The 27,213-nt window shown below is 45.8% G+C and overlaps 1 protein-coding gene across 1 annotated transcript in view; it reads right to left on the reverse strand.

Annotated features, from left to right (window-relative positions):
• TNFRSF8 (TNF receptor superfamily member 8) overlaps window positions 1-25,223 on the reverse strand; it is a 256,447-nt gene extending 231,224 nt beyond the window's left edge. Inside the window, exon 1 of the mRNA XM_086921280.1 lies at window positions 24,779-25,223. Within this exon, the coding sequence (XP_086777406.1) occupies window positions 24,779-24,832 (54 nt within the window). The 5' untranslated portion in view covers window positions 24,833-25,223. The remainder of the gene's footprint in view (window positions 1-24,778) is intronic.
• Window positions 25,224-27,213: the final 1,990 nt, after the last annotated feature.

Consider the following 27,213-nt stretch of genomic DNA (forward strand, 5'->3'; position numbering starts at 1 on the left):
CAATACTGCCAGAATGTGGGGAGATATTCCCACTGCGTATGCTCAAGAGTAGCCAAGTGGCAGAACAATATAGGCCGGCCAGAGGCTACTGGTCATGTCCGATGCTGATTGGCTCAAAAGGATGTAGTGGGATCTACAGGGGGACTGGAGTAGTTCATTTGAGGATAGATGACCACAGGATTTCATCGTTAAGTCCGTGGATGTGGGTACCCAAACGGTACACCCACCTCTGCTCTTTCTCAAAGAGTCTGTCAGTAATGTTTGTGCCTCCGTTTATTTGCTCATTTATGGTCCACCTTAGATCGTTTGTGGTATGGTTAGTCTGCAAAAAATGGTCACTCATTTTGGTTGAAGCTTTTCTGCAACTTATGTTGCTCCTGTGTTCACAGATCCTCTGTTTGACTTTCCTCATTGTCATCCCGATATATCGTAGCTCGCAGGGACATGTGATTAGATAAATCACATTGGCAGAGTTGCAGTTGGTGTGGGTTTTCTGTATCCAGGTTTTCCCTTGTTCTGGTGTGAGGGCTTTGGTGGCTGCCGTCAAATGGCAAACACTGCAGTTGGAGCAAGGGAAGTGTCCCGTGATTTTGGGCAGGCCCCATGCATCAGTGATGCTCCGGATTGGGGTGTCCGTGGTCTCTTTCAGTCAGGTGTGTACTAGGGCATCCTTCAGGCTGCGTCCTTTTCTGAAAGAAAACAACGGTTTTTCCCATGTCTTTTTTGTGCTTGTGATAATTTTCCAGTTTTTGTTGATGGATTTTTTCATCAGGTTAGAAAGACTGCTGCAAGTTGTCACGCAAGTCAATGGTGGCTCCTCAGGGTTTCTCTCAGAGGTCTCAAGGAGGGCTTCCCGTGGTTGATTACGTGCCCGTTTGAAGCCCTTGCTAAGGATGTTGCTACTTTATGATAGGTCAAAACTTTCACTAGACAAAATACAGATCTCTCACCAGTAGGAACATTAATTACCAGAGTTATTGTGACATTTTAATTGATGCCTAAAAACTGCTATTAACTATTGTTAAACCTAGCGCCCCCCACCAAAGTTAGCACCAGGTGCAACTGCACCTGTTGAACTGCCCTAAAGCCAGCGGTGCCCCTGGTATTTAAGTTTAAGGCTGCACACCACATCCTTAGCGGTGACAGTCTTTCTCTCGGTGTAGGTGACAGTGTCCTGTATCACATTCTCCAGTAAAACCTTGAGCACACAGCGGGTCTCCTCATAGATGAGGTCAGAGATGAGCTTGACTCCTCTGTCGCACGTTAGGCAGTATATGGTAGGCTTGGTGATGCCTTGGATGTTGTCCCGAAGCACCTTTCTGTGGCCTTTGCCAAGACCCTTCCAGTAGCGGCCCGTGGTGGGAGTGCTGCCGGGCGCTGAGGTGGGGCAGGGGAGGGGCAGGGTGGGGGGTAGTAAAGTACGGATTACAGCCTATTAGAGGTAAGTAAACATATAAATAAATAAAACAAATTTCGTTGCGGGCGCTGCACCGCATGTGGCGATGCAGCGCACGCAACAAAATTCGTTTTATTTATTTATGTTTACTTACCTTTAATCGACCGTAATCCGTAGTTTACTACCCTGCCCCTCCCCCGCCTCACGTCAGCGCCCGGCAGCACTCCCAAGACAGGCAGCTACTGGACCCTTCCCACCTTTGCCACATCCAGACATGGTGTTCTCTCGCTCAAAACAGACGAGAACTAAAATGTACTTAAACTGTCAAATTAATGTAGCCCATCTGCTATCCTAACCCATAAGGTCTTCATAACCTGAGCGACAGCACTGCTGTATGAGACTGTGAAACCTGTATAGCTCTGCTGTACTGCCGGAGATTGTGAGAACTGTGTATTGTTTAGTTTTACAATCTTTACACTTTGCTCCTGAATTTGCCTGTAAGGGTAGAATGGATGCATGAAAGGAGGTGGCGCGTTGGAGTGTAGAAACATGCTATAATTTCATAATAATCCTTGGAAAATGTTATTTTTTTTAACTGCGATTTTTTATGATTATTTAGACATTTTTTTGCGAAATTATCCAGAAAAATGCATCTTGCCAACACTTCGCAAATTTATATTAGGGTGGGGGAATCACTAACAATCCTGGGAAGGATCAGCTATGTTCGGCACACAATGGAAAGTCCTGGAACTCTTTTTGTGAAAATGTTGCTCCTAAACAAACAACACAATTAGTTAACAAATTTGCTCGTTGGAGTACGCTGGAACGCCAGTAAATTAAGAAGAACCCTATTATTATAGCAGTGGTGCACCCGCACCACTTTCCCACCTTCAGCTCTGTGGGGGACACCACCTAACACCATACACTGCGTAGGGTTGCAGGATAGATTATTTCGCACAATTACATCTAGCTTTCAGCAGTGCCAGTTGAGCATGTGGGTAAAGCTGATGGAGTAAGTGGGAGGAGCAAGTGGAGGAAGTGGGTGGAGCTCGGGGAAGTGGGTGTGTCCTCCTAAAAACATTTGAGCACCTTCACTTAATATTTTACAAATTAATCACTGTTTATAAGGGATACAAACGTGCACAAGTAAAGAATGTAGCAAAGAGAAACAGAGCAGACATTAAGCATGGGCGGAAAATCCGTTTCGCTCGCGGATTTTGCGGATTTTCGGTAAATTCGCAATCCGCGAGATTCGCGAATCTCCCGCAAAATCCGCAAATCCGCGAGCAGCGGATTTTGCTCGCACTGCTCGCACTGTTCGCGTGAGTTCGCGGCTTCCCAGTACAACTTCGCGCCCCGCGAATAAGTGCAAAATTGCAGAAATACGATCTTAGCAAAACTGAAACTACTTACCAGGTTCAAAAGTTCAGGCTCATCATTAGTAGCCATTTCCTGTAGTGCTTCCTGAGGGGCCCCTCCAGAGTTCAGTTGCCAGTTGCAACTATTATGTGACCCTGCTCTGAACCTCAGAATAGTTACACATATGCCACAAAGGTCCTGAATTACAGCTAAGGGAGACAAGCAGGAGCCAGGCTGGAAGTTCAAATCCATTAATCAGCCCCTAATTCATTATTGTCAGTTGGGGCAGGGCAGGTGTTGTAACTAATTTTGCAACAATGAAAGCACTTAGCAAGTGCAAAAGATCACTAATCAGGAAGCACTAAGGAAGCAGGTGCCAGCTAAAAAAATATTCTGTGACACATTAATCAGCCCCAAATTAATTCAGGTCACTTGAGGCAGGGAAGGTGTGCTTGCGTTGCCACAATAATGTACACTGACTGGACAACCAGAGGGTGCTGTGATGAAACAGAGGGTGGCATGGGTGGGCCAGAGGGTGGCATGAGTAGTCAGAGAGTGGCAGTGGTGACAGAGAGTGGCAGTGATGAAGAAGAGTGTCCCAAACAGGCTGGACACGTAGAAACAACAAGTTCGCGAAACTTGCGACCCGACAGGTAAGTTCGCAATTTGCAAAAGTGTACAAAACCCTCGCGAACTGGCAGAAACCCACGCAAACACAAAAAAAAAAAATCCGCAAATTTGCGTGAATTCGCGGATTTTGCGGATTGCGAGTTCGCAAATCCGCAAAATTCGCGAACGCGAGATTTGCAAAATTCGCCCATGCTTAGCAGACATAGAATAAGAAGACAGACATGAAGCATCTGGAGGAGTCCAGGAGAGCATTTATGAATCCTATGAGGTTTTAACTGGTCTATCTGATGGGCAATTTATATTTGATGTAATGGCTTGATTCTCCTCCAGAGGGGAGACTGGAGCAGCGTAATTTTGGCTCTTTCCTTTCATATGCCGAAAGCGTACAATTTACATGTACCTGACACAATATATACTGTGAGCCACATGTATCAACATTAGGAATAGTGATGACCTATTTACGATTTTCTACGAATCGCAATTAGGTAATCACTATTTCAAATGTATGAAATTCCAAGAGTTTCATTTAGCGTTTCCTAGGGGGTCGCTAATTGACCTACCTTATTAATATTAATGATTGGTGGCAATTTGTGACACTCCAGGAATCACTAAAATCAAGGGGATTGTGGCCTACTAGAGTCAGCAGACCATCATGTACTTGATTGCTTTTCATTAAAGCAATAATTTTTCTTTAAATGCAGCCCGTTTTCCTTGAAAGAAAATGGATTGCGTTTAAAAGAAAAAAAAATCATTTTTTTAAATCAGGCAGTGGTCCGTGGGACCACTGCCTGATATTAAAAAAAGGATTTGCCACTATTCCCAAAGAGGAAGGGGTCCCTTGGGGACCCCTTCTTATTTGTAAATGGGTTAACACCAACTTGAAGTTGGTGGTAAAATGCAAATATTTTGCGACTGCATTCACGGTCACAAAACATTCATACATACCTCCGCAATTTGGTATTTGGAAGAGACGCCCTAAACACGCCGCTTCCTAATACCGAATCTCAAACCCATGTTGCGATTCGATAGCAGGTTACCGAACCACAAAATAGGGTTTGACATATAGGAAAAGCCTGTAACGTTATTAATATGATATTTAGTTTTTAGGAACCTAATAAACCATTCCAACACTATGAAAATACATTTACTTCAGAAACAAAAAAGATTTATGCAAACATGTGTAATAATGTTTTTACATTTGCATTTGGAATATAGTTCGCACTTACATCTATAGTCATGTATTCCAAGTTATATTGCATTTACTTAAAGTGCAACATGAATCTGATTTGAATGTATGTACTGACATCTTTAATTTATTTATAGGTGTATGTGCACATATGAACTTGTTTTAAATGTGCACCATTGAATAATACGTTTAAAGTCGACTTAAGTAGGGCTGTATTTCTGCTTTTACATTTCTGCTTGAGTGTCTTTTTCTTGCTGGTGTGTTCACATGTTTTGTTAGTTTAATAACAGATGTAACACTATATTGGTGATACAGAGCCTGAGACGAGGACCTTGACAAAGAACATGGAGAGCCAAAGTGTTCACTGACAATCCCTATCCAATCATGTATTAAGAGGTGTAGGGTACCCAAGGTCAGCTACCTTCACAAGACTGGTCTGGGAGAATCTGTTAGCGTTGCAGCTCACACCGTGAGAATGGAAAGGACAATGGAGCCCCTGATGGCATCAACAGGAGGTGTCACTCACAAGATTCGTGTGGTATTAAATGGTGTTCTCAGAGGTTTATTGTGCCACTATTCCTTTGGTCTTTGAGAGTACAGACCTCTATACTTCCCCTTTGACTCTTTGCTGAGTGTGTCTCAGGCTAACACTTATTTCCCTATCCCTTGAGGACTTTTGACCGAGTTTCTGCAATGCTGACACCTTCCAGCAATTTTTATTTCCCAGCTTTTTGAGACTCTTCCAGGTTCAATCACCCTTGATGGTTCAAGACTCTAAACTAGATGACTTTTAGACATCACTCATGCTGAGGAGGGAGGATTGGAGACTCCCAGTTTCTATTCCTAATTTGTTGCACTGCTGTGACCAAACTTCTTGGTTCCCTCATTCTGATGCGCGGGAACTTCTTAATCAGGTCTGGTTATCCGGTTGATATCTTGTATCTTTAGAGCATGGTTTTGAGATTCATTTACATTAACTTGACTGTTAACTTGCAATAAACTTCTTAACTTTATTTCCCAGTTCCTATTTTTCATTATGTAGTCAAATGAGTTACAGTGTTAATTCGATTTTTTGACTAATGATAACTCCCTTTACCACTCAATCGACTAGAAAGATCCATCAGATAATCAATGGTAAGAGGTTGGCCCAGTGCTGGATTAGGACTTAGCATTTTATTTTTAATGTTATATTGCTTTTCTACCAGTAATCTAAAGCAATATAAAGGAATGCCCTAACTCATGGTTAAAGTTGGAGAGTGGCTTTGTATTCGCACTAGTGCAATGTTCTTTAATGCATACCCTTAAGTTCTAGGTTCATTGTGCAGCTGAGTTTTTAAATATACGGGCCTGCACTTTTTAATGTCGAAGCATCACCTGGATGGATTTTATGTTTGAGGGGACTAGCATGGAATTTGTTCTATCGATCACCTGGAGCCAATATAAGACTTGTGGTGGCACATTGGAAAAATGCTCAAATAGTTTCCAAACTGGAGCCCAGTTTCAGTGCTACTTTCTGTGCCCCATGTAGCGAACCAAGTGACTATTTTGGGAGACTTGCGTAGTTTCTTCATCATTTAACACCCGCTATTCTCACAAAAACTAGAGAAAATACACTGTCGAATCCTTCGCAAAAAAAGGTTACCGAGGTATTACTCATCTTGAAAATACTTGTAAATTACCTGACTAGAACTAAAGCAAGAGAAAAAGACATGGCGCACATCCAGTTTCAGAGTTAACATAAGACATTTTTGCTCCAAAACAAGTTTTGCGAAAGACGATTACACGACTGGCGTAGGCGTAAAAAAAACAGGAACCCACGCGTACTATGGCCTGCCCCGTAATGGAGATCCATGCAGACTACGATCATCATGTAACAAAAATTACACACTGCCCTGATCTAGAATTAAAAATAGCCCAGGTTACTGTAGCTTGCTGTACAGTAGATACAGAGAGCACCATGTTCTTTCCCCAGTGAATTTGATGGTGGCTTTGACATGAGAGTAAGCATTGGCGAATTTTGCAAATTTGTGATCCGCGAATTTGCGGATTTGCGAATTCGCGATCCGCAAAATTCGCGAATTTGTGCGAATTTGCGGATTTTTGTTTTTTTGCGTGTTCGCGGGGTTTTTTGCGTGTTCGCGGGGTTTTTTGCGTCTTTGCGAGCCGCTTGCATAGCGAATTTACCCATGCAGTTGTTTATGGGAGAGGGAGAGAGAGATAGATAGATAGATAGATAGATAGATAGATAGATAGATAGATAGATAGAGAGAAGGAGAGGGAAAGAGAGAGGGAGAGAGAGAACGAGAGAAAGAAAGAGAGGCCGGATCTCTGAAAGGCCAGATTCCTGAGTTGCCCCTACAGAACATACAGCTTTTTATTTTTAGCAAAATGCATAGGAAAATTGTGCTGTAAAGGTCTCTTTTAGTTTAACCCCTCCTGACAACTCAAAATGGGTGTATTTGCCATCCTCTCCCTTCTTCCTGTTTTTTATATCTGTAAGTGCTTCCTGATGAGGTTTAATTCCTTGGACAGGTGCCTCGTTGCCTACTTGTAACTATTCTCTGACCTTGCTTCAAGGGTCAGAGCAGGGTCAGAGAATAGTTGCAAGTAGGCAACGAGGTGCCAGGAAGCAATTAGCAGCAGGTGTCCAAGTTGAAGTTAATTTGTTTGTAACCCTTTTGTAAAAGGTTACAAAGAAATTAGGTTCAACTTTTGCACCTGCTGCTGTAACCCTTGCTTGGCTGAAAATTCGTCCCCGCTGATTCGCGGATCTTACAGCGATTTCGCGAGATTCGCGGATCGCGAAATCACGGAAAATCCGCAAATTCGCCCGCGAAACGGATTTTACGCCCACCCTTACATGAGAGTGTCTGAAATCAGTTTGAATCAAGGGCACTGAATTTGCCGCAACACGTGAAATTTCCCATTACTGAAAGTCTGTCTTTGACTGCTCTGCATGATTATCAGGTCTTGAAATGAGTCAGAAGTTCAAAGATGTATGTATAAAAAAGATCGCATGAAAGAATGAAGTCGCAGAAATGGCCACCCGCCAAGTAAACATGGAAAGTGAACTATTGAGACTGAGATATATGACAGGACTGGACTATTTGAGGTGACAATTACTGGGAATGTATCATTTCTTAGCTCTATGTAAAATCAGAAACCTGTGGGTGACCTGAATTGGTTACATTATTAGTTCTTCCTATAAGTTTGAGTGTCTTTCACGCTTTCACACTACAGTCTCACTACAATTCCTGAGGTGAGCATACAGAATCTTGTTCAAATTTCCAAATTGCTCTTCGGAGGAAGAGATTCCCCTGGAGTTCGGCCTAACGAAACAGTCTCTGGCAAGGCAAGGAACATTTATCATCTGCTGGGATACAGTCAGAAACGCCACCCCAAATATCTTAAACCATCTCCTTTGGCAAGAACTGCAGAGCAGGAATAGATTGCCTGTCAGGAGCTGTCTTCAGGAATCTCTTGCAAAAACTGGCCAGTCCCAGCTTTGTAATTACAAAACCATCCATGCAGCCTTTAAAAATTGGTTTGGTAATCAATAAAAAGGCTCTCGCTGGTTGAAGACAAGGCTACATACTGAGGCAGAAGCCATGCTGCATGTGTGCTGCATTGTGCAGCACACATAGAAACGACAAAACACCATTGTTTATGTGCAGGAAGGTGCCCTTCCTGCATGCAAACAATCATTAAAAAAAATTAGGATTTGCAAATTCTATACTGCATTCGGCAGCACACATAGAAGTTACAAAACACCAATACTGATTGTTTATGTGCAGGTCCCTGTAATGCAGGCACCCTCACTCAATGGAGCAAGAGTGCCTGCATTGGTGCTAGGCAGCTACATTTAGCGGCAGTGCTAAGGGAAATGCAAAAACAACAATTGATGGACAGAATGCAGAACAATGTCATACCATTCACGCCAGTACAGAGATCTGGGCCTAAAGCCATCGTTTTTTTTTTGCTCACCATGCCATTCCAGTTTGAACCCAGCCATATGCAAATGCAAATCAGTCTTGACCCTGTGCCCAATGGGAACAGTCCAGCCCGAACTGCCAGGCCAGGTCCTCCCTGGACTGGAAACAAGCATCCTAGGACCGGTTTCAGGGTTTCACCCCTCTTCAGCCAGGATAGCTTGAGTCCAGTGGCATGGGGAAAGTGCTAAGGGAAAGGCAGGAGTGCACCGTATTCTTGGGAATACGGCACATCCTTACATTTGGAAACTGTTGGAGCGCAGCGATAGCCTTCTCAAAAGGATGCACTGCACTTTGCACTTTCTGAACTTGGCCCACAAGTATCGCTATTTTCAAGGACACTGCTGGCACTGAGGACTGTCCTCTTCTCAACGGGCGCACTGCACTTTGCACATTCTGGACAATTCTTTCTGGTGATACCTGGCCCAACCTAGGAAGGATAGTTGGAACACTAATAATACGGTACATCTGGCTCATATATTTGCATTGCTTACACATAGGCTTTTTTAGCAGATCGGTCTTTTAAATGTTTTAACGTAATTTTAATTTTAATTGATGCAATGTTTTTTTATCATGTTTTTATTTACTATTATCCATTCTTATGATCTGTGTACTGCATTAGTTTTTATTAACTATGCAAAGAAATTACTCACGTATTGTGGTGAACAGGACTTTGACCCAAATAGTGATTACAACTGGTGCAAAATTACAGCACTTAAGTTGTCTTTCGCACACAAACAGGAACCAAGTGGGATTTGTGCAGGGTGAAATTGCAAATTTTCCAAGTTCCTCAACTTGGAACTGCAGAACAAATAGGATATTTCTTCATTAGCCTTGTTTCTGAGGTGAGGAACTCAGTCAGGAAATTCCTCATCCCATATTATTTGATGTAATGAGGCCATCATTAGGAACTCCATAGTGGTTGGTGGAATATTTACTACACCTGCTAAAATCTCCCCCGCTGTTCTATAAATATCCCTCAATTGAGGATTTCTGCCAAATAACATTTAGATTTTCAAGTTTATTGCACCAAAATCATCATGTTCCAGTTAAAGTCGGGGGAGGCTCATTGTTATGTACAGAAAAATTACAATGAGTCCCCCAAGGTGGGTGCAGCACGCTCTAGTGAGGCCTTGGGGAGCGGCCAATGCTGAGCAGCTCTATTAACACTCCAAACCTCTCTTCAGTGAGGCCCCCAAAAACTTTTTCTGTCATGGGGAGTGCAAAATGTCACTCCCCAGGCATATTCGCAGAGAGCAGCCTGGTAAGGCCCACTCCTAACCCCTTAGAGGTCAACTTGTTCCACTGATCATGGTAACTATGAAAATCTGTCAAGACTGCACTGACGTTTGAAAAACAACAAAAGTCCAACTGTGTATAATTATGGGTAGAAAAGATTCATCAGATGTGTAGATAGTAATGATTCATATCTATTTGCAAACATTGCAAACATGTAATTTTGCAGAGACCACGTATCTGAATACAATATATCCAATTAACATACACAAAGTATGCAATCTTTGCATATGTACATGAAGTCTACAAAAAACAGTCATGCTCTGCGATGCTGGTGATCACAGGTGCAAGGGAAGGGTATAACAACAAAAAAGCCTGATAATGAGATCAATAGTAACATACAGATAGACAAATATAGCCAACATAAAATGTAAAGAATAATTTCAAGGAGCACTTGAAAAATGATTAGATTAAGAGAGCTCAAAGTTGCTCAACAGTCATCACAATTTAAAGAGCCTTTCTGCCTTGTTTTCTTGAAGGCGTTTCCACCATAAAGTGATTCCAGGGTCGTCATCAGGATGAAAAGGATTGCAGAGCACAAAGCAGATCCTAAACTTCTATTGTAGACATTACTACGTTTTAGGACGTCAGAGGATGATGGGAAGTAGATTTGGGAAAAAGGAAGGCACTCCTTCTTCTGGTTATCATGGGGGGAGTAATGAGAAGTAATTTAATGCGAGGTATGCTGAAGGGAAATAGAGGGGTTAAAAAACGGAGACCACCGGCAAATCCATGTTCAGAGGAGCAGAAACGTTAAAGCGGTCCCTTGTGAGTGAAAATGAGCTTGTATTACTAGGCTCATTAAACCACCTTATCGATGTGTGAATGCAGTGACATGGAAAAGTAGTCTACCGTGAGGATAAACAAGTGAGTATTATTGGACTCAATAAACAAAGGCACTGGAAGTGTGAACAAAGTACATTAGAGGACCTGGGGAGTGACTAAGTGGGCCCTGTCCTGAAGGGAAGTAAATCACCAAGCCCGCCAGAAGAATGGCAAATTTGGCTCAGGGGTGGAGTGAATCAGCAGGGTTTTTAGCAGTCTTTGCTACAAATGTGAGATTGAGTGAGAGCCTGTGGAACTAGGTCATGAGCTGGAGCCTCAGGTTCTCAATGTGAGGACATTTCAAGGGTCCCTGATGGTGAGCAGAAGTTTACAGATCAGATAGCGTGCATGATCCTCCCGCGGCTTGTGGGAAGTTAGGATCACTGAAGATGGTCAAGAGAGTTTGTGCCTGGTGACATCCAGAAATTTGAGAACGTTCAGAGACTTAAGGGTGAGCTGTAGATTCAGAGACCTGAGGATGACAAGCCTATTTACAGAGTCGTAGCAGTAGCATGACAATAGCCCCCACAGCCCCCATGGTGCGGGGGGGGCACCGAGCTCCAGTGGACCCCATCCTGCACTGTGCATGGGCAGCTTCTGAGAGCTCCAGGCTGGCCTTTGCAGGGGACCGCCTCAAGTTTTGTTACGCCACTGAGTTGTAGATGTGCATCAGGAGACCTGCAGATGTACTGCAGTGGTATAATGGTGGTTGCCCTCATCAGGGCTGCCAAGAAGACCGCCTCAACAACAACGCACTCGACAGCAAGGAGCTCTTCAACATCGTGAAGGAACTCTCTAACCCCAGCTACAACACCAACGACATCCCTCCGTCGCAAGCCTTGTGCGACTCACTCGCCACCTTCTTCCACCACAAAATAGCAGACATCCACGACAGCTTCAACACCCAAACAGCCCCAACAGACAGCAACACAACAGACCCTCCGCACACCATCAACCACGTCCCCTTACTAGCTGAGACCAGGGTGAGCGCCGATGAAACCATCAAGACCATGAGCACAATCCACTCCAGCTCTCTGTCAGACCCATTCCTGCACCACGTCTTCAACAAAGCAAGCAGCTCCATCGCACCCCACCTATGCAACGTCATCAATCTCTCCCTTAAGACCGCAACCTTCCCAGAGAGCTGGAAACGCGCCGAGATCAACGCCCTACTCAAAAAACCCAAAGCAGACCCAAGAGACCTCAAGAAATTCCAACCCATCTCTCTGCTCCCCTTCCCGGCCAAGGTCATCGAGAAAATCGTTAACAGACAGCTAACCCGATACCTCGAGGAGAACAGATTCCTGGACCCTTCCCAGTCAGGGTTCCGCAGCAACCACAGCACAGAGACCGCCCTCATCGCCGCCACCGACGACACCAGGACCCTGCTAGACAAAGGGGAGACTGCAGCACTCATCCTCCTAGACCTCTCCGCCGCTTTCGACACCTGCCTCCACACACTACGCGCACACCTCCACGCCGCAGGGATCCGAGACAAGGCTCTGGAATGGACCACCTCCTTCCTCTCCGGCAGAACCCAGAGCGTTCGCCTCCCCCATTCCGTTCCTAAGCCTCCGAGATCATCTGTGGCGTACCCCAAGGATCCTCCCTCAGCCCACCACTGTTCAACATTTACATGGCCCCGCTTGCACACATCGCCCTACAGTACGACCTCAACATAATCTCCTACGCCGACGACACTCAACTGATCCTCTCCCTCACCAAGGACCCCATCACCGCCAAAGCCAACCTCCAAGAAGGAATTAAGGCCGTCGCCGACTAGATGAAGATCAGCCGTCTGAAGCTGAACTCGGACAAGAAGGAGGTCCTCATCCTCTGCTCCAACCTGTCAGCCTGGGACAACTCCTGGTGGCCAACAGCACTGGGGGCAGCCCCGACCGCCACCGACTACGCTCGCAACCTGGGAATCATCCTCGACGCAACGCTCTTAATGACCAAGCAAGTCAACGCCTCCTTCTCCTGCTTCAACACCCTCTGCATGCTCCGCAAGATCTACAGATGGATCCCGACAGATACAAGAAAGACAGTCACCCAGGCCCTCTCTCAGCAGCAGACTCGACTATGGAAACGCCATCTACACGGGAGCCCCGACCAAGCTCATCAATCGACTACAACGCATCCAAAACACCTCGGCACGACTGATCCTCGATGTACCACGACATGACCACATCATCCCCCACTTGAGAAACGTGCACTGGCTTCCCGTCAACAGGAGGATATCCTTCAAGCTCCTCATCCACACACACAAGGCACTCCACAAGACCGCACCAGCCTACCTCAACAGACGGCTCTCCTTCGACACCCCCAACCGCCAGCTACGCTCCGCCAACCTCTCACTCACCACCGTCCCGCGCATTCGAAGAACAACCACCGGCGGGAGATCCTTCTCCCACCTCGCCGCCAAGACATGGAACACCCTCCCACTGAGCCTACGCCAGACCCAAGACCTGCTGACCTTCAGGAGCATACTCAAGACCTGGCTGTTCGATCAGTAGCGGCCCCACCCTCCCCCCAGCGCCTTGAGACCCTCACGGGTATGTAGTGTGCTTAACAAATGACTGATTTATTAATTGATTGATTGATTGTTGCAGTTTTGACCAGTGTTACTGGCCACAACATTAACTTGATGATGCTAATCAATCAATCAGCACCTGTATAGCTCAGCACTGTCACCCTTTGGGGTATCAGGGGACTAACACAGGAATGTTTCACAAAAGATCTCAATGACAGCTCTCACCTGAGGGTTATTCCCCCTGAGTAAAACAGCCACTGGCACAGCTGTCACTCGACCTCAGTTCTTAGCTGAATGATGACACCCTCACCCCCACCCCCTCTGTTGGAGCTCTCACCTGAGCCCAGTTTCTGAGCAAAGTAGTCACCAAAGCAGCTTTCTCTCCTTACTTTAGCTCTATCAGACACAGCTCTCACCTGGCCACAGCCCTCGTCTGTGTAGAGACTTCACTCTTCAGAGCTCTCACCTGGCAGTACCCCTCACTTGAGGACAGCTCTCACCTGACCGCACAAGAGCACAACCTTTATACGACTACAAACAGCACCCTACCACTATACAGACAAGGCTCTTACCTTCGTACGGACATGAACTCATCAAAGATGTCACTAAACACGCATCTTTCACCTGACTTAACTCCTACATGACAACTGTACTAAACTGAACACAATGTTTACCTGAGAAAGAACAACTCTCACACCTCTCACACTCGAGACAAATCTTACAGAAGCACAGAAAGAGCTCTCTGTGCACAGCTTTCACCTGAGCACAGCACACCCACACCCACGTGGCTCTTCCGCGAGCACAACTAACAGCAGCTTTTGATGGTGTCCCTCTGGACAAATTATGGGCTAATCTTCAGCAATGGGGCATACCATCGAGCATCCTACAAGCAATTAGACTTGTATACTCCGACACCTGGGTCAAAATCAAAATCGGAGACAGCTCTTGCCTATCAAGGAAGGTCCAACAACTTTAGGCGTAAAGCAGGGCTGTGTCCCAGCCCCCTTTCTTTTTAACCTATTTTTGGCAGATCTTTCCACTGAGCTTGATGAAGAGATTGCCCATGCTCCGTCTGTAGGAGGTAAACAATTGTCACATATCCTCTATGCAGATGACTTGGTGTTGTTCAGCAACACGCGTATAGGACTCAAAAGACTGCTCAACACTCTGGGAGCTTACACTGAAAAGAATGGCCTGGAAATACATTTTTCAAAAACAAGTGTGATGTGTGCAATCGTCCCGTCAAGACAAATCGAAAATGGCTATTAACGGAAATAAAATTGAGGAGGTCAAACTCTACGTATATCTAGGAGTGAAAAAAGATGCAAATTCCTCCTTTGTTTCCCAGAAGAAGGCAATTAGGGCGAAAGCGCAGGCCCTTAATTATGGCTTCTCGTCACTGGCCAGCTCTATTAAAGGTCACGATCTAAAGTCCATGGAACAGTTCTGAAAGCCAAACTTTTGCCAACCCTTGCATATGTAATGGAGATTATGTTGGGCCATGATGCTCTTTTGTTAGAAAAACTAATGATAAGAGCATATAAACAAATTTTTAGGCTCCCCAAGTCGGCTTCTCTTGTGCAAATCCGGCTAGAATTTCTGCTTACAAAACAGACACTCGCTAGGGCAGCGGTGTTCCTAAAGCTATGTTATAACTTGTGAGCAGCAGCAGAAAACACTCTGGCAAATCTAGTCTGGACTGAAATTAACTTGCAAAGGGGCAACTGTGCTAACAAGATATTTTTAGAAAGCAGCATTAAGACGCTTGATCTTGGTGACCTTTGGAACTCTAATATCTCTAGGCAAATCTTTAAGAAGCTCGTAAATAAATCTACAAAATTGCAAAGTTGGATGGCAGACAAAGATACCCTGTCAAAACGTCCCCACGGGTGGCTGGTGTTGAAATCATATTCCACTTTAAGGGAATCAGCCTTGCTAGCAGCGCCTTATCACCGGAAGATCAAACAGTTGTTTTTGGGTCTAAGATTTGGAGAAATACCCACTCTAGGCCTCATGCCAAACTGGAGGATGTCCGGTCAAAGTGAAGACCAGTCTTACCGTCTATGCCACCAGGGGCCTGAATCTCTGCTTCACATTGTCTGTGTTTGTCCCTCTTTGATGGTTCAACGAAGAGTTCTGTTAAGACGGGAGTTCCTTGAACGGGGAATTAGGTCCTGCAGGCATGCACTGGTGGAGTTCATGGACCCAATCAACACCATGCTGAACATTAGACTGACTCGTTTAATGATCTGTTTTAAGAAAATGATCAGCTAACAGGATATGTGATGTGTAATCTGGAGGTGGTCTCTGAATGTACTCCTAAATTGTGATAACTCGGAAACCCTTAATGTTAACTGAGCACGCACAGTAACTGTGAAAACGGACTGCTAGGGACTAAAACTAGTAGTTCCCTATCTCATTAGACTCAGATAATTACTTTATCTATTTCTGTATTTTTAATGATGTGAATATTTGTATAATTGTTTTTATAGTGGGTTTCATAGTCCATCTGGCACCGTATTTATACCTTTCTTAGTACTGCTTATAGGCATTTTAATTATATATATTATTGTACTTGAGAGACTTTTTTAGTTATCTGTGCAAAAAGCTTGCCTTTTTATACATTAGGATAACAAATGATTTCTGTTTAGTCACTTTTTATCTAACATAGATTAGTGTTGGTATCCTGACTAAAATTTTTAGAAAGGGAAGTTGAAGAAAGCAAATGGTATGTAGCGCGAAGAGTCAAGGTTGTACTAGCTGTATGACATACCTGTTTTATATCCATTTTACTTTTTATTCGTTATGTACTTTTTAACAGTGTGATTTTGATTATGGTTTTAATTGACTAATAAACTAAACTACTACTACTTAAAAAACTAACAGGCCTCACTGAACTAGTGCTTAAGTAGAGCTGGCGTTTTTCGGTTCTCAGCACCTGCACCTTATTGTCAACACCAGCGCTTGTTACAGTATGTCACAAGATGGCACTGTCTGGCTAACTTATGGATGACCCCAACAGGTAATTATTAATTCAATATACATTCAAAATTAGAATTGCTTGCCGCCCAAGCCATTCTTATAGCTCTGGGGGCCTGGAATCATCCAAATTGTCACACTTGTAGGAGTGTGATGGTTAGGAGTTGTGTTGTTACTGTCATTGGCACCATTTCAGGGGCAATGTGTGGTGCAAGCTGCAGTGGCCTCCTGGCGAGAGCCCTGGCACTTTTTTCTTTTTACAAATTAAGTACAGAGTGTACCCTCGCCTCTCAACTAACCACACAGCTCTCACCTGAACACAGTTCTCACCCACACCAGCAGGTTTGATCTGACAACAGCTCTTAACATAACACAGTCATCACCTTCATGCGCATCAGGGGACAGATCCCACCCAAGCACAGTTCACGCCTCAGCATACCTCTCTTCTGGTTATAGATTTCATCTGCAGACACAGCTCTCATCTGAATTCAAGGCTTTGTTCGGACCCGATGATATAGCTCTCGAGCATCTCTCACCTTAATCCAAGGCTTTCTCTTGACCTACAGACACAGTTTTCGCACAATTCTCAACTGCAGCCAAGATTCACCCCAGACCTGCAGACACAGCTCTTATGCAACTCTCACCTGAATCCAAGGCTCTCTCCTGACCTTTAAACACAACTTTTTGCACAACTCTCACCTTAGTCCAAGGCTCTCTCCTGACCTGCAAACACAGCTCTCACCTGAAGCTAAAACTATATTGGGATCTAACTGACCCCACCTGTGCACAGCTCTCAAAGGAGCATGGTTCGAAACTGATGACAGAACTCCCCTAAACCCTCATGTCCACATCTACCAAGATCATGGTTCTGAAATGAACATTGGTGTTGTGACTTGTCTTGGTTACTATGCATCCTCTCCCGAGTTCCAAGTCCCTGCTGCTCAGCCAGTGAGTGGGGTCCTTGTAAGGTTGGAATGTTGAGAGTGTTTGTGCTTGGATTAGTTGACAGTTGGAGTGAGAAGGGCTGAGCAGCAGGGTGATGCTCCTGGTGGGGGCTTTACCTGATTTACTTGTAACCATATCTGAACCTAATAAACCTAAATCTTTTATAACCTACAAGACTACGGGCCATATGTATCAAAAAAGAGTTTAGTGATTCTCAAATTGTGATTTTTAGCAAATCGCAATTAGAGAATCGCAAAATGTATGTAGGCTTTGCAAAAAATGTGAGGTGGCCACAACCAAAACTGTGACGTAAAGGCATTTGTGAGCAATTCTCGGCATTTCTGCTCCTCCAAAGGAAGTGAAGTTTGGATGTAGGGAGCATTGGACACTCCGTTATGCCTCTGAGGTACTGTGACTGTGAGGTACTAGTACTTCATATATCAAAGATTTGAAGTTGATTTTCGGGTGAGTTGCCGCTCAACGGGGTGTCGACGATTTTATCACTAAGTGCAGGACAGTAGCCACAACTGCTGCACTGTGCTGCGTGAGAAGGAGTGAGCAGGAGTGCCATATTTACAGAAATATGGCCCTCTTCCCACCTCAAACCCAAAATAAATCTTAGGCATACTCCGCTTAGATGCAGGAAATAAGGCAACTCCTTTTTAGGTCGAGCGCGACCTGCATTCAATGCGAAGCATTGATTGCTGTCTGCTCGACAACTATTGTCAGCCATATTTGGGAATGTGGACACGAGAGTGGCATGAGCGCAGATTTGACCTCGTGGGCGCGCCGTGCCCATCTCCTGCCTCGGAAGCTCCAACACCACACACGCATGCGCATACACAGAGACACACACACGAGCGCCCATGCACGCACGCCCCCATACATACAGATAACCTACCCCCGCCGTCGCATACACACACGTGCACACACACACACACACTGCATACACCCACGCTCCCCCCCCCTCGGAAGCTCCAACACCACACAGGCATGCGCATACACAGAGACACACACACGAGCGCCCATGCACGCATGCACCCATACATACAGAGAACCCACCCCTGCCGTCGCATACAAACACTCGCACACACACGCACACACACACTGCATACACACACGCTCCCCCCCTTCCCTCAATGGGCTCTTTTCTTGATGAAATCCCTGTTTTCTTGTGGGCTCCTTCTGCCCGGCTCTCAATGGATGGGCGGGCGGGCGGGGGCGATGCGGCCAGGGGCTCCAGTGCTGCTACGGCGGGCGGGCGCGACGCGGCCAGGGGCTCCAGTGCTGCTATAGCGGGCAAGCGTGGCGGGGGCGACACGGCCAGGGGCTCCAGTGCTGTCCATCGCCTCTTGTACGCCATCAGCAAGCGGACCCGGAGAAGCGGCCAAGAACACTCTGCGCCTGCGCGGAAGTGCGTGCGCCCGCCTGACGTCACTTAGAGGCTGAACCTTACGGTAGGCAGGCGCGGGCCGCAGGGTCCCTCTGACTCATGTACGGTGCTCCAATACTTTCAGGCCGACTTGGCGCTATATAAAGGTACATTAAAAAAATGGTTTTATATTGCTGCTTTTTGTCCTTTTTCTCAGTTCCCCCTCTCCTCGATCGTCTCGCCCCTGTGTGGCTTCGTCCCATGGTTGTAACTCCTCCCTCGCGCCTTAAGGCCTGGCGCTGATCGCTCGGGTTGCTGTTCTTATTTTAATGGAACAGAGGAAAGGGGCAATAGCTCTTCGGTGGTTCCCCGTTTTCTGTCTGTGACTGCTTGTCCTGGAGCGACCTCTGCACTGAGAGTCTCCTCACTCCGGCCGGGGGAAGGTCTCTTGCTGGTACCGCCATTTGTGAGTGGCAGCATTTTCGGATCGACCTGAGACATGGCTTTGTGGCATGTGCACCTGTCATGTCTCCCCTGCTGCTGTTACCCCCAGCGATCACCTCGGGTATTTGTGGTGCGGCCTTCTCTTGGGGTTTGCGGGAACCGTCACGTCTGTCTCTCTGCGGCGGCTGTCCTTCCTGTGGGCACGAAATTGGCACCGCTTTCGGCACTCCGATCAGTCACCTCTGTGGGCCGTTATTCAGGCTCCGGGGCGCCACCATGTTTGTTACGGTCTCAGTCTCGCGTGGCAGTTCATTGACTCGCTGCATCTGCCCCAGTCCTCTATTATGGGGCTTCGCTTGGGATTAGGGATGCCGCTGTCAGAGGCTCTTTCCCCAGTTTACTTTTGTCTGTCCACCGGCACCAATAATCGAGTGTTTCACAATAACACTGGAAACAGAAAAGGTTTCCCGTACAGGCTGTTGCTGAAACAGGGCCCCATGCTGTGTGCAAAATCATTGGTTTTTGGCCCAAAATGGTGCTGCAGTGGTTAAATGAATACCTGTACTGTCTGGTTTGGTCTTATGTTCTTACAACTACGAGTTATTTTTTTACACGGTGTTGAATTAGCAGGCTGAGGCCAGCTGACTTCAGACCAGCACCGATACAGGCGCAACCACACTCCGCCTCCTGTCAGTTCAAGCACCGCGTCCGGGGGCTGCAAATCCTTTTTTTCTTTATTCTAAATCGTTCATTGACAGACCAGTCTACTCTCTCATACGCCTCCTTATAATTATGTTGACATCCCTAGTTTTGTTTCTTTTGTTTTAACGAAGTTGACTATAGTTTGTAAGAAACTACAGCTGCCTGCAAGCCTAAGCTGCAAATATTTAACTTGATGTAACCCCGTCACCACCTCCTCCCTCCCACATGGGATCGGAACTGTTGCGCCATCACATCTCAATAATTATCGCTAAGGGAGAACATTTGGTGTATTTAAGGGCATGCCCCCAGCTCGGTTCAATCAGCTCAGAGACGCGAGAACAGGTCTCCCTCTTCCTGGGTAGCGGATTTATTTATTGCAAATGGCAAACCAGCAAATTGACTAGATTGGTTCATTAGCCGAGATGGATGGCCAATCACTGTCCTGTTTAATTAACCCCACACCTATACTTCACGCGACCCTCGTAAATAACAGTTTACGTGCAGTGATTTTCTAAAATATCTCGGGGCAGATTTACAAGCCCCGTACGCCATTTTTGCGTAATTTTTAACATGGGGAAAATGACGCAAAAATGGTGCAAGGGGTTGTAAATCTGCCCCTCTTATTTACAGGCACAGTGTACAAGAACGGCAAATGCTTGATCTAAAGACTGCAGTTTGCTCCATAAACAGAATTAATCATATCCGCAAAGAGTAATGTCACTTCCTGTGCTGTTTTATCTTTAGCACCTTTCCAATCATGTCTTGAAACCTCCTGCGTCCGCTGCGCAGACTTGCAGGCAGCAGCGTTGGTTGTGGATGGTAGGAGCCAAAGGTCAAACCGGAGCCTGTATATGTACATGCAAGTCCATGAGACAGTGTTAATTATTTTTATGCGCGCTGGAAAAATATTTTCTCAATTTGGATATTGCATTTTGTACTATTCTGTATGAATATAGAAATTAAGCCTGTCATAAAATACTTGGCCAGAGGATCTGTCTGAGCAGGATAATGTATACTGCATTCTATGCCATACTTGATCAGGTTTCATATATGTGCTATTCCGCCTTATTTTATTATCCCCTTATTTTATTATCTTTAATATCTGCCCTTCCTATAACCATACAGGGCTCTCATTCAAAGCGCAGAGGCACAGTCCTCTAATCAGAAGTGACAAGCTATATACTTTCCTTCAGCCATTACCCGATAGCCTAGAGCAAAAAGCCCTGTTTTTTTGTAAATGCTTGGAATTGGATTATTTTTATTGAAGTATTAAAATAATTCTTCAGTGTTTAGGTTATAATTTAAGAACTCCTGGAGGATGAAATAAGATTTCAGTTCAGTAGCCAGTGGTAGTTGAACTTGCAAAAATAATGTTTTCAACGTTTCCCTAATCAGAAATCGCAAACGCGGGTAAGGGATACAAATGTGCAACATGTTACAATTATTAAAATAATTAAAATTTAGAGGCATTAGTTTAGGCAACGATTGAAGCACTGTTATTGAACTGGTTTCTTGGAGATTGTGGTGTCAGATATCACATAAGCCTGCCACTTCCAGAAAACTGTCAAGCTGCCTCGCTTTATATAAGCTAGTTAAACACTGTGACACTATTGCTCTTTTTGCTGAGTACACATCTTGAGGTGAATTAAATTGCTGTGTACCATAAATAAACATAAGTGCACACTCGTACATGCACCATATATTCAAACACTTAGTGCAGGATTCACAAAGATGCCATTGGTTCTTACTCTTATTTTTGGTGTTCCTCGGTATGTTCTGATGTACTGGAGGAGATGGTGCAATGGACTCTTAAGAAGCTACAAAATGCCTGCTTTGGGTTGAAATTACCCCGCGTCTGTAGCTCTGCCCCCTGTTTGCTGTGCTCTTCTCTGTGCGCAATTAAGAACACATTGATTCACAATTAACAATTCCTATTCAAACCACTGAATTTCACTACAAACATACATCCTCTCCACTGCATTAAAAAAAACATACGTGAAAAAAATTGTCATTTACATTGTCAGCACCTCCACCGCATCACTCAGCGCCACCACAGCATCACTCAGCGCCACCACAGTGCCACTCAGCGCCACCACAGTGCCACTCAGCACCACCACAGCGCCACTCAACGCCACCACAGTGCCACTCAGCGCCACCACAGCATCACTCAGCGCCACCACAGCGGCACTCAGGGCCACCACAGCGTCACTCAGTTCCAACACCGGATCCCTCAACGCCACCGCAGCATCACTCAGTGCCACCACAGCATCACTCAGCGCCACCACAGCATCACTCAGCGCCACCACAGCATTGCTCAGCACAACCACAGCATCACTTACCACCACCACAGCATCACTCAGCGCCACCACAGAATCACTCAGGGCCACAACAATATCACACAGCACTACCACAGCATCACTCTACGCCACCACAGCATCACTCTACGCCACCACAGCATCACTCTAAGCCACCACAGCATCACTCAGCGCCACCACTGGATCACTCAGCGCCAACACCCTATCACTCCGTGCCACCACAGCATCACTCAGCGCCACCACAGCATCACTCAGCGCCACCACAGCATCGCTCAGCACGACCACAGCATCACTTAACGCCACCACAGCATGACTCAGCGCCACAACAGCATCTTTCAGGGCCACCACAGCATCTTTCAGGGCCACCACAGCATCACTCAGCGGCACCACAGCATCACTCAGCGGCACCACTGCATCACTCCGCGCCACCGCAGCATCACCCCGCGCCACCACAGCATCAATCTGTGCAACCATTCAACAACAACTGGTTCAAATATGTTCTCTCAATGTTTCAAGCTTTATTACAGATGTCACAAAAATATGTTAATATTTCACTTCTTTTCTTGGATTTTCGTCACAATAAAATACGCTGAACATAATCTTCACAAAAGTTATTTACAAAAGTTTAAGCTTTTGCCATTATAAATTACAATAACTTGTATTTAAGTATTAATTATTTTAAAAAATTAAAAGCCATTGTTATTTGTAATGTCAATACATCTAAATCCCGTAAATACAACACAAATTGCATTACAAATGATATAGGTGTCACATTTGCGTAAGTTAAAACTATTGACATTGTAAATGACATAGCTATTAATTTCGCTATTTACAAAACCAACACATAAATAAAAAAGTTGTCATTCACAATACCAATAGCTCAAACTTTCCTAATGCGAGACCTATTGCATTGCAAATGCTTGTTGTTAATTAACCCTCACACACCCTATTGGGGTTAGGTTGTGAGAGGGGCAGGACCTTTGGAGTACGTTTGACTACAAGGCTACCCCCTTACCAGTCTCAGAGAGAAACGCTCATTCCACCACAATCTGGCAGAATTTTTGCGTTAAATCCAGATGGAGAGATAAGTATACCCTCCATACTTTGTTCACAAGAAAACAGCTTTCTGTTCTGTCAAATATAAATATATAAGAAAAATCCTTAACTGATACCAGGGAGGGAACTTTTGTTTTGTCCTGAAGAAAGCTCAGGACCGGGCAGGCCTTTAACCAGGGGCTGAAACATGTTGGCATCTCCTTAGGGTCATAGGACCATTACCTTCAAAAGATCCCTTTTTTATATTCATTTTAATATCCGCTAGGACCCCGCAAATAAAGGGATACCTGGGGAACGCAGTAGGAATTTTATCTTTAGACCCCCTGGCCTACATCTCCTAAGTACTCCCTGAAATACGGTTGAGCCCACCCTGACCTTTAGGTGTCAGGGTGAACCCGATGATGAAGCATGACACCAATAACGTGTGTGAGGGTTAAATAACAAAAAGGAATTGCTTCCTTTACCGCATTTAAGCAGAGTATGCCACGTAAGATTTATTTTGAGCTTGAAGGTTCTGGATATTTTATGTTTGTTGCAGTTTATTTGGGAGGGTGTATCCACCTCCTTTCAAATACCTCTCTTACCCCTCGGTGCCAGTGGAGCACGCTCCTCTGTCAGCTATGGTTAGAAGTACTCTCCTCCCCTCTTCTTAGCACCGGCGTAGAAATATGCTGCTGTGTGCCACGTGCACAATTTTGCACCAAAGTGCAAGGGTGTCTCCGTAAGTCCAGCAAAGGTTTTGTACTTTGTACTGGACGGATTCCCTTCCAGTACAAAATACTATGCTTAGACAAACTTTAAACATTTTCTTACTTTGTAAGTGTGCTGTACAAAGCAGCACACATGCAAATTTAGAAAAGAAAGGAGAAATGAAAGCATTTCTACTTCATAGCGCCAATTTGAAATGGGCGCTATTGTAAAATTGTAAATTGATACTTGTATAGCGCATTACTCAGCCGCAAGGGTCTCAAGGCGCTTGTACGAATACCGCTGTGGAACCCATCCTGGCTTTCCCTGTGAGGCGTCCACTCCTGGGCACCCCCAAGGTGGAGGCCAGGCATCCTTAGCGTTGTGGGGGCCATTGTGGAGATTAAGCAAGCTATTGCCCAGAGTTGCAGAGTGGGACTCCATGATTGGAATAGGCACCAAGGCGAGAATTATCAGGTCCGTGGAATTTTGAGCCCAAGACCCGCCGAGGTGGGGAATTGAACCCTGGTCCCGGGCTAGATCTCTGCATCAGGGTCTGCCGCTCTAACCATTGGGCCACACTCCTCCACTTTTCCTCATGCTAAAGCCTGTCTACTTTTTTAAGTAAATAGGGCTTAGCCCAGAAACGTTGGGGGATGTATGGGAATGCCCATGCAACACTCATGGTATGCCTCCTTGGCTCTAAGTAATGCAAAGCAGCTCAATGCGCTGATTTGCACTAGTTTGTAGTGATTTTCTGGAAACTAAATTAGTAAAAATGTTTCAAGATTGATAACGCTAAAACTGAGTAAATATACCCCTCAGAATCCACTGATCGCTGCACTTCCTAAACATCACAATATGTTCTAAATTATTAACACAGAAGCGCTTCTTACTCAGGGTCCTACCACAGCTGGGTGATACTATTCCAATATTACGATGTCTATTACGCTGCAAGAAATGGTAGAACAAACTGCGCTTTAGCGCCCTGGTGTGATCCACAATAAAACATGACTTTCAGATGAACCGATAAATGAAACAAGGAAGAAAGAGAGCCTCCTTACCTTACAAGCAACCCCTGGGGCTAGCAGAAGAAGCAGAAACACAAGCCCCGCCATGAGATCGCCCCCCAAGGGTTTACTGCAAGTATCCACTTCCGGCCAGCCAGGAATCGGCTCTCTCACACCAGGGATCAGCCTCTGGTTCTGCCAAAGATAACTGTCTGGTAACAGCTGGGATCTGCCTAAATTCGCTCAAGGGATGCGTTTTAGAAGACACAAATCATCAGCCTTCGATTGATCACATTAGGGATCACGTATTCCTCACACCAGGGAGGTACATCAGAGAACTATAGGGATCTGACCAAGATCAAACAAAATATCAGCCTCTGATCACACCGGGGATCAATCTCCTGCCACGCCAGGGATCTACCTCAAATAATTTCTGCCACAGTTCACCGCAGAGGTCCTTTCAGATTACATCTCGGTTTCCCACCGGGTCATGCATGTGGGTAAGCGATCCACCACAGCAGTCCACAGCAGTCCACAGCAGTCCACAGCAGTCCACCTCAGACCACAGAGGAATTCTTCTTCAAGAATCAAACGTATGTCCACCAGGAACCCGCCTCAGGGATCCACCTCAAGCCACACTTCTGAGATTACATCATGGGCTTCCTTTAGTCAGAACAGGGATCTGCGTCAAGCATGATAGCGATCAGCCACAAGTCGCACTAGGGAAGGACCTCCAGTAGCATCAGTGCTCCTCTTCCGACCACACCAAGGTTCAGTCTCAGAGCTGCGAGCATCTCCCGGGTTCACTCCAAGGATCCTTTCCTCTCTACACACAAGGGATTGGTCTCAGGTCACATCAAGGATCCTCCTCTGACCTCACATAGAACCACCTAGAGGCAAGAACCCTGTGCAGATACAAAGAAGGAATAAATAGAAATGCTTTTCCTGGGGGAATCTGTGGCCTTCAGTCAAACTTTAATGATTCCCGCTCCCCATGTCTTCCTCTCGCCTACCCCTTCTCCCTCAGTGGCTGCTATTTTCTGTGTCCTCTTACTTAACTGCTCCTCCCTCCTTCTTGTTCCACCACTTCTGTCTCCTCCCTCTTACTCAGCTCCTCCTCTCTCAATTCCTCCTCATCAGATGCTCCTTTCCCAGCTCCATTCATATTTAGCTGCTCCCCTCTCATCTCCCCGTTCTCGGCTGCTCCTTCCATGCTGCCTCTTACTTGGCTGCTCTTGCCTCCTCTTGCTCAACTGTTTCCCTGTCATGCTCCCTCTTCCTCCGCTGTTTTCTTGTCCCAATTACTCCTCCTCGACTGGTCCTCTTTTGATTCTTCTTCCTCATTTGCTCTTACTTCCTCTTCATCAGATGCTCCAATCGGGGAGCATCCTTTACAACGCAAACCATTACAACGCATTGCGCTGGGGGGCGCTCTAGGATAGGGAATAGATTTAATTTACTATCCAACACCTTCCCTAGTGTCCACGGGGACTGGAGTTTGAATAGTAAATTAAACTATTCACTATCCAGCACCCCAAAGCGCTATGCGTTGTAAAGGTTTTCGTTGTAATACTTGCGTTGTAACAGCATGTGTGGTAAAAGCATGCGTTGTAACGTCATACATCCGCTTCAATGTCCTGCCTCCTGTCAGCTTCTCTTGATTCCTCTACCTCATCTGCTTCTGCCCCTTCCCTCCCCACTTTTTCTCTCTTTCTTCCTCAGATGCCCCTCACTCGATTCTTCTTCCGCACCTGTTCTTGCCTCCTCTTCCTCACTTGCTTCTTGTCCCGCTCCCTCTTCGCTTCTCTTCATTCCTCTACCTCATCAGTTTCCACCTTCTTTTCCCTCTCCTCCTGTTCTCTTTTTCTTCCTCTTTCTCATCTGTTCCTCTTATGATTCCTCTTCCTCACCTGCTTCTATGTCCTGCTTCTTCTGAGCTTCTCTTGACTTCTCTACCTCATCGGCTTCGGCCTCCTTTTCATCTGCTGCTTCTCTCTCTTCTCCTTCCACTTACTCTCCTCTTCCTCCACTGTCGCCTCTTCTTACGCAGCTGCTACCCCCTCCATCTTCCTCATACTCATCCTCTACCTTGCCTCCTCTTACCCAGATGTTCCTTTCTGCAGCCCCCTTTCATCAGCTGCCACGTTTGTAGTCTCCTCTTCCTTGCCTGCTCATCTGTGGTCTTCTGGGCCCAGCATGTTCTCCCCTGCCTCCTGCTCTCAGCAGCCCCTCTCCTGTTTCTCTCTTGCTTACTCTCCCCTGCCTCCTCCTGGTCTTAGTAGCCCCTCTCCTGCTCCTCTCTTACTCTCCCCTGCCTCCTCCTGGTCTCAGTAGCCCCTCTCCTGTCCCTCTCTTGCTTACTCTTCCCTGCATCCCCCTGGTCCCAGCAGCCCCTCTTCTGCCTCCCCCTGGTCTCAGCAGCCCCTCTCATGCCTCCCCTGGTCACAGCAGCCCCTCTCCTGCTCCTTCCCTGCCTTCTCCTGGTTTCA

Source organism: Lissotriton vulgaris, chromosome 5 (genome assembly GCF_964263255.1).
Source record: "Lissotriton vulgaris chromosome 5, aLisVul1.2, whole genome shotgun sequence".
Taxonomy (NCBI): Eukaryota; Metazoa; Chordata; class Amphibia; order Caudata; family Salamandridae; genus Lissotriton; species Lissotriton vulgaris.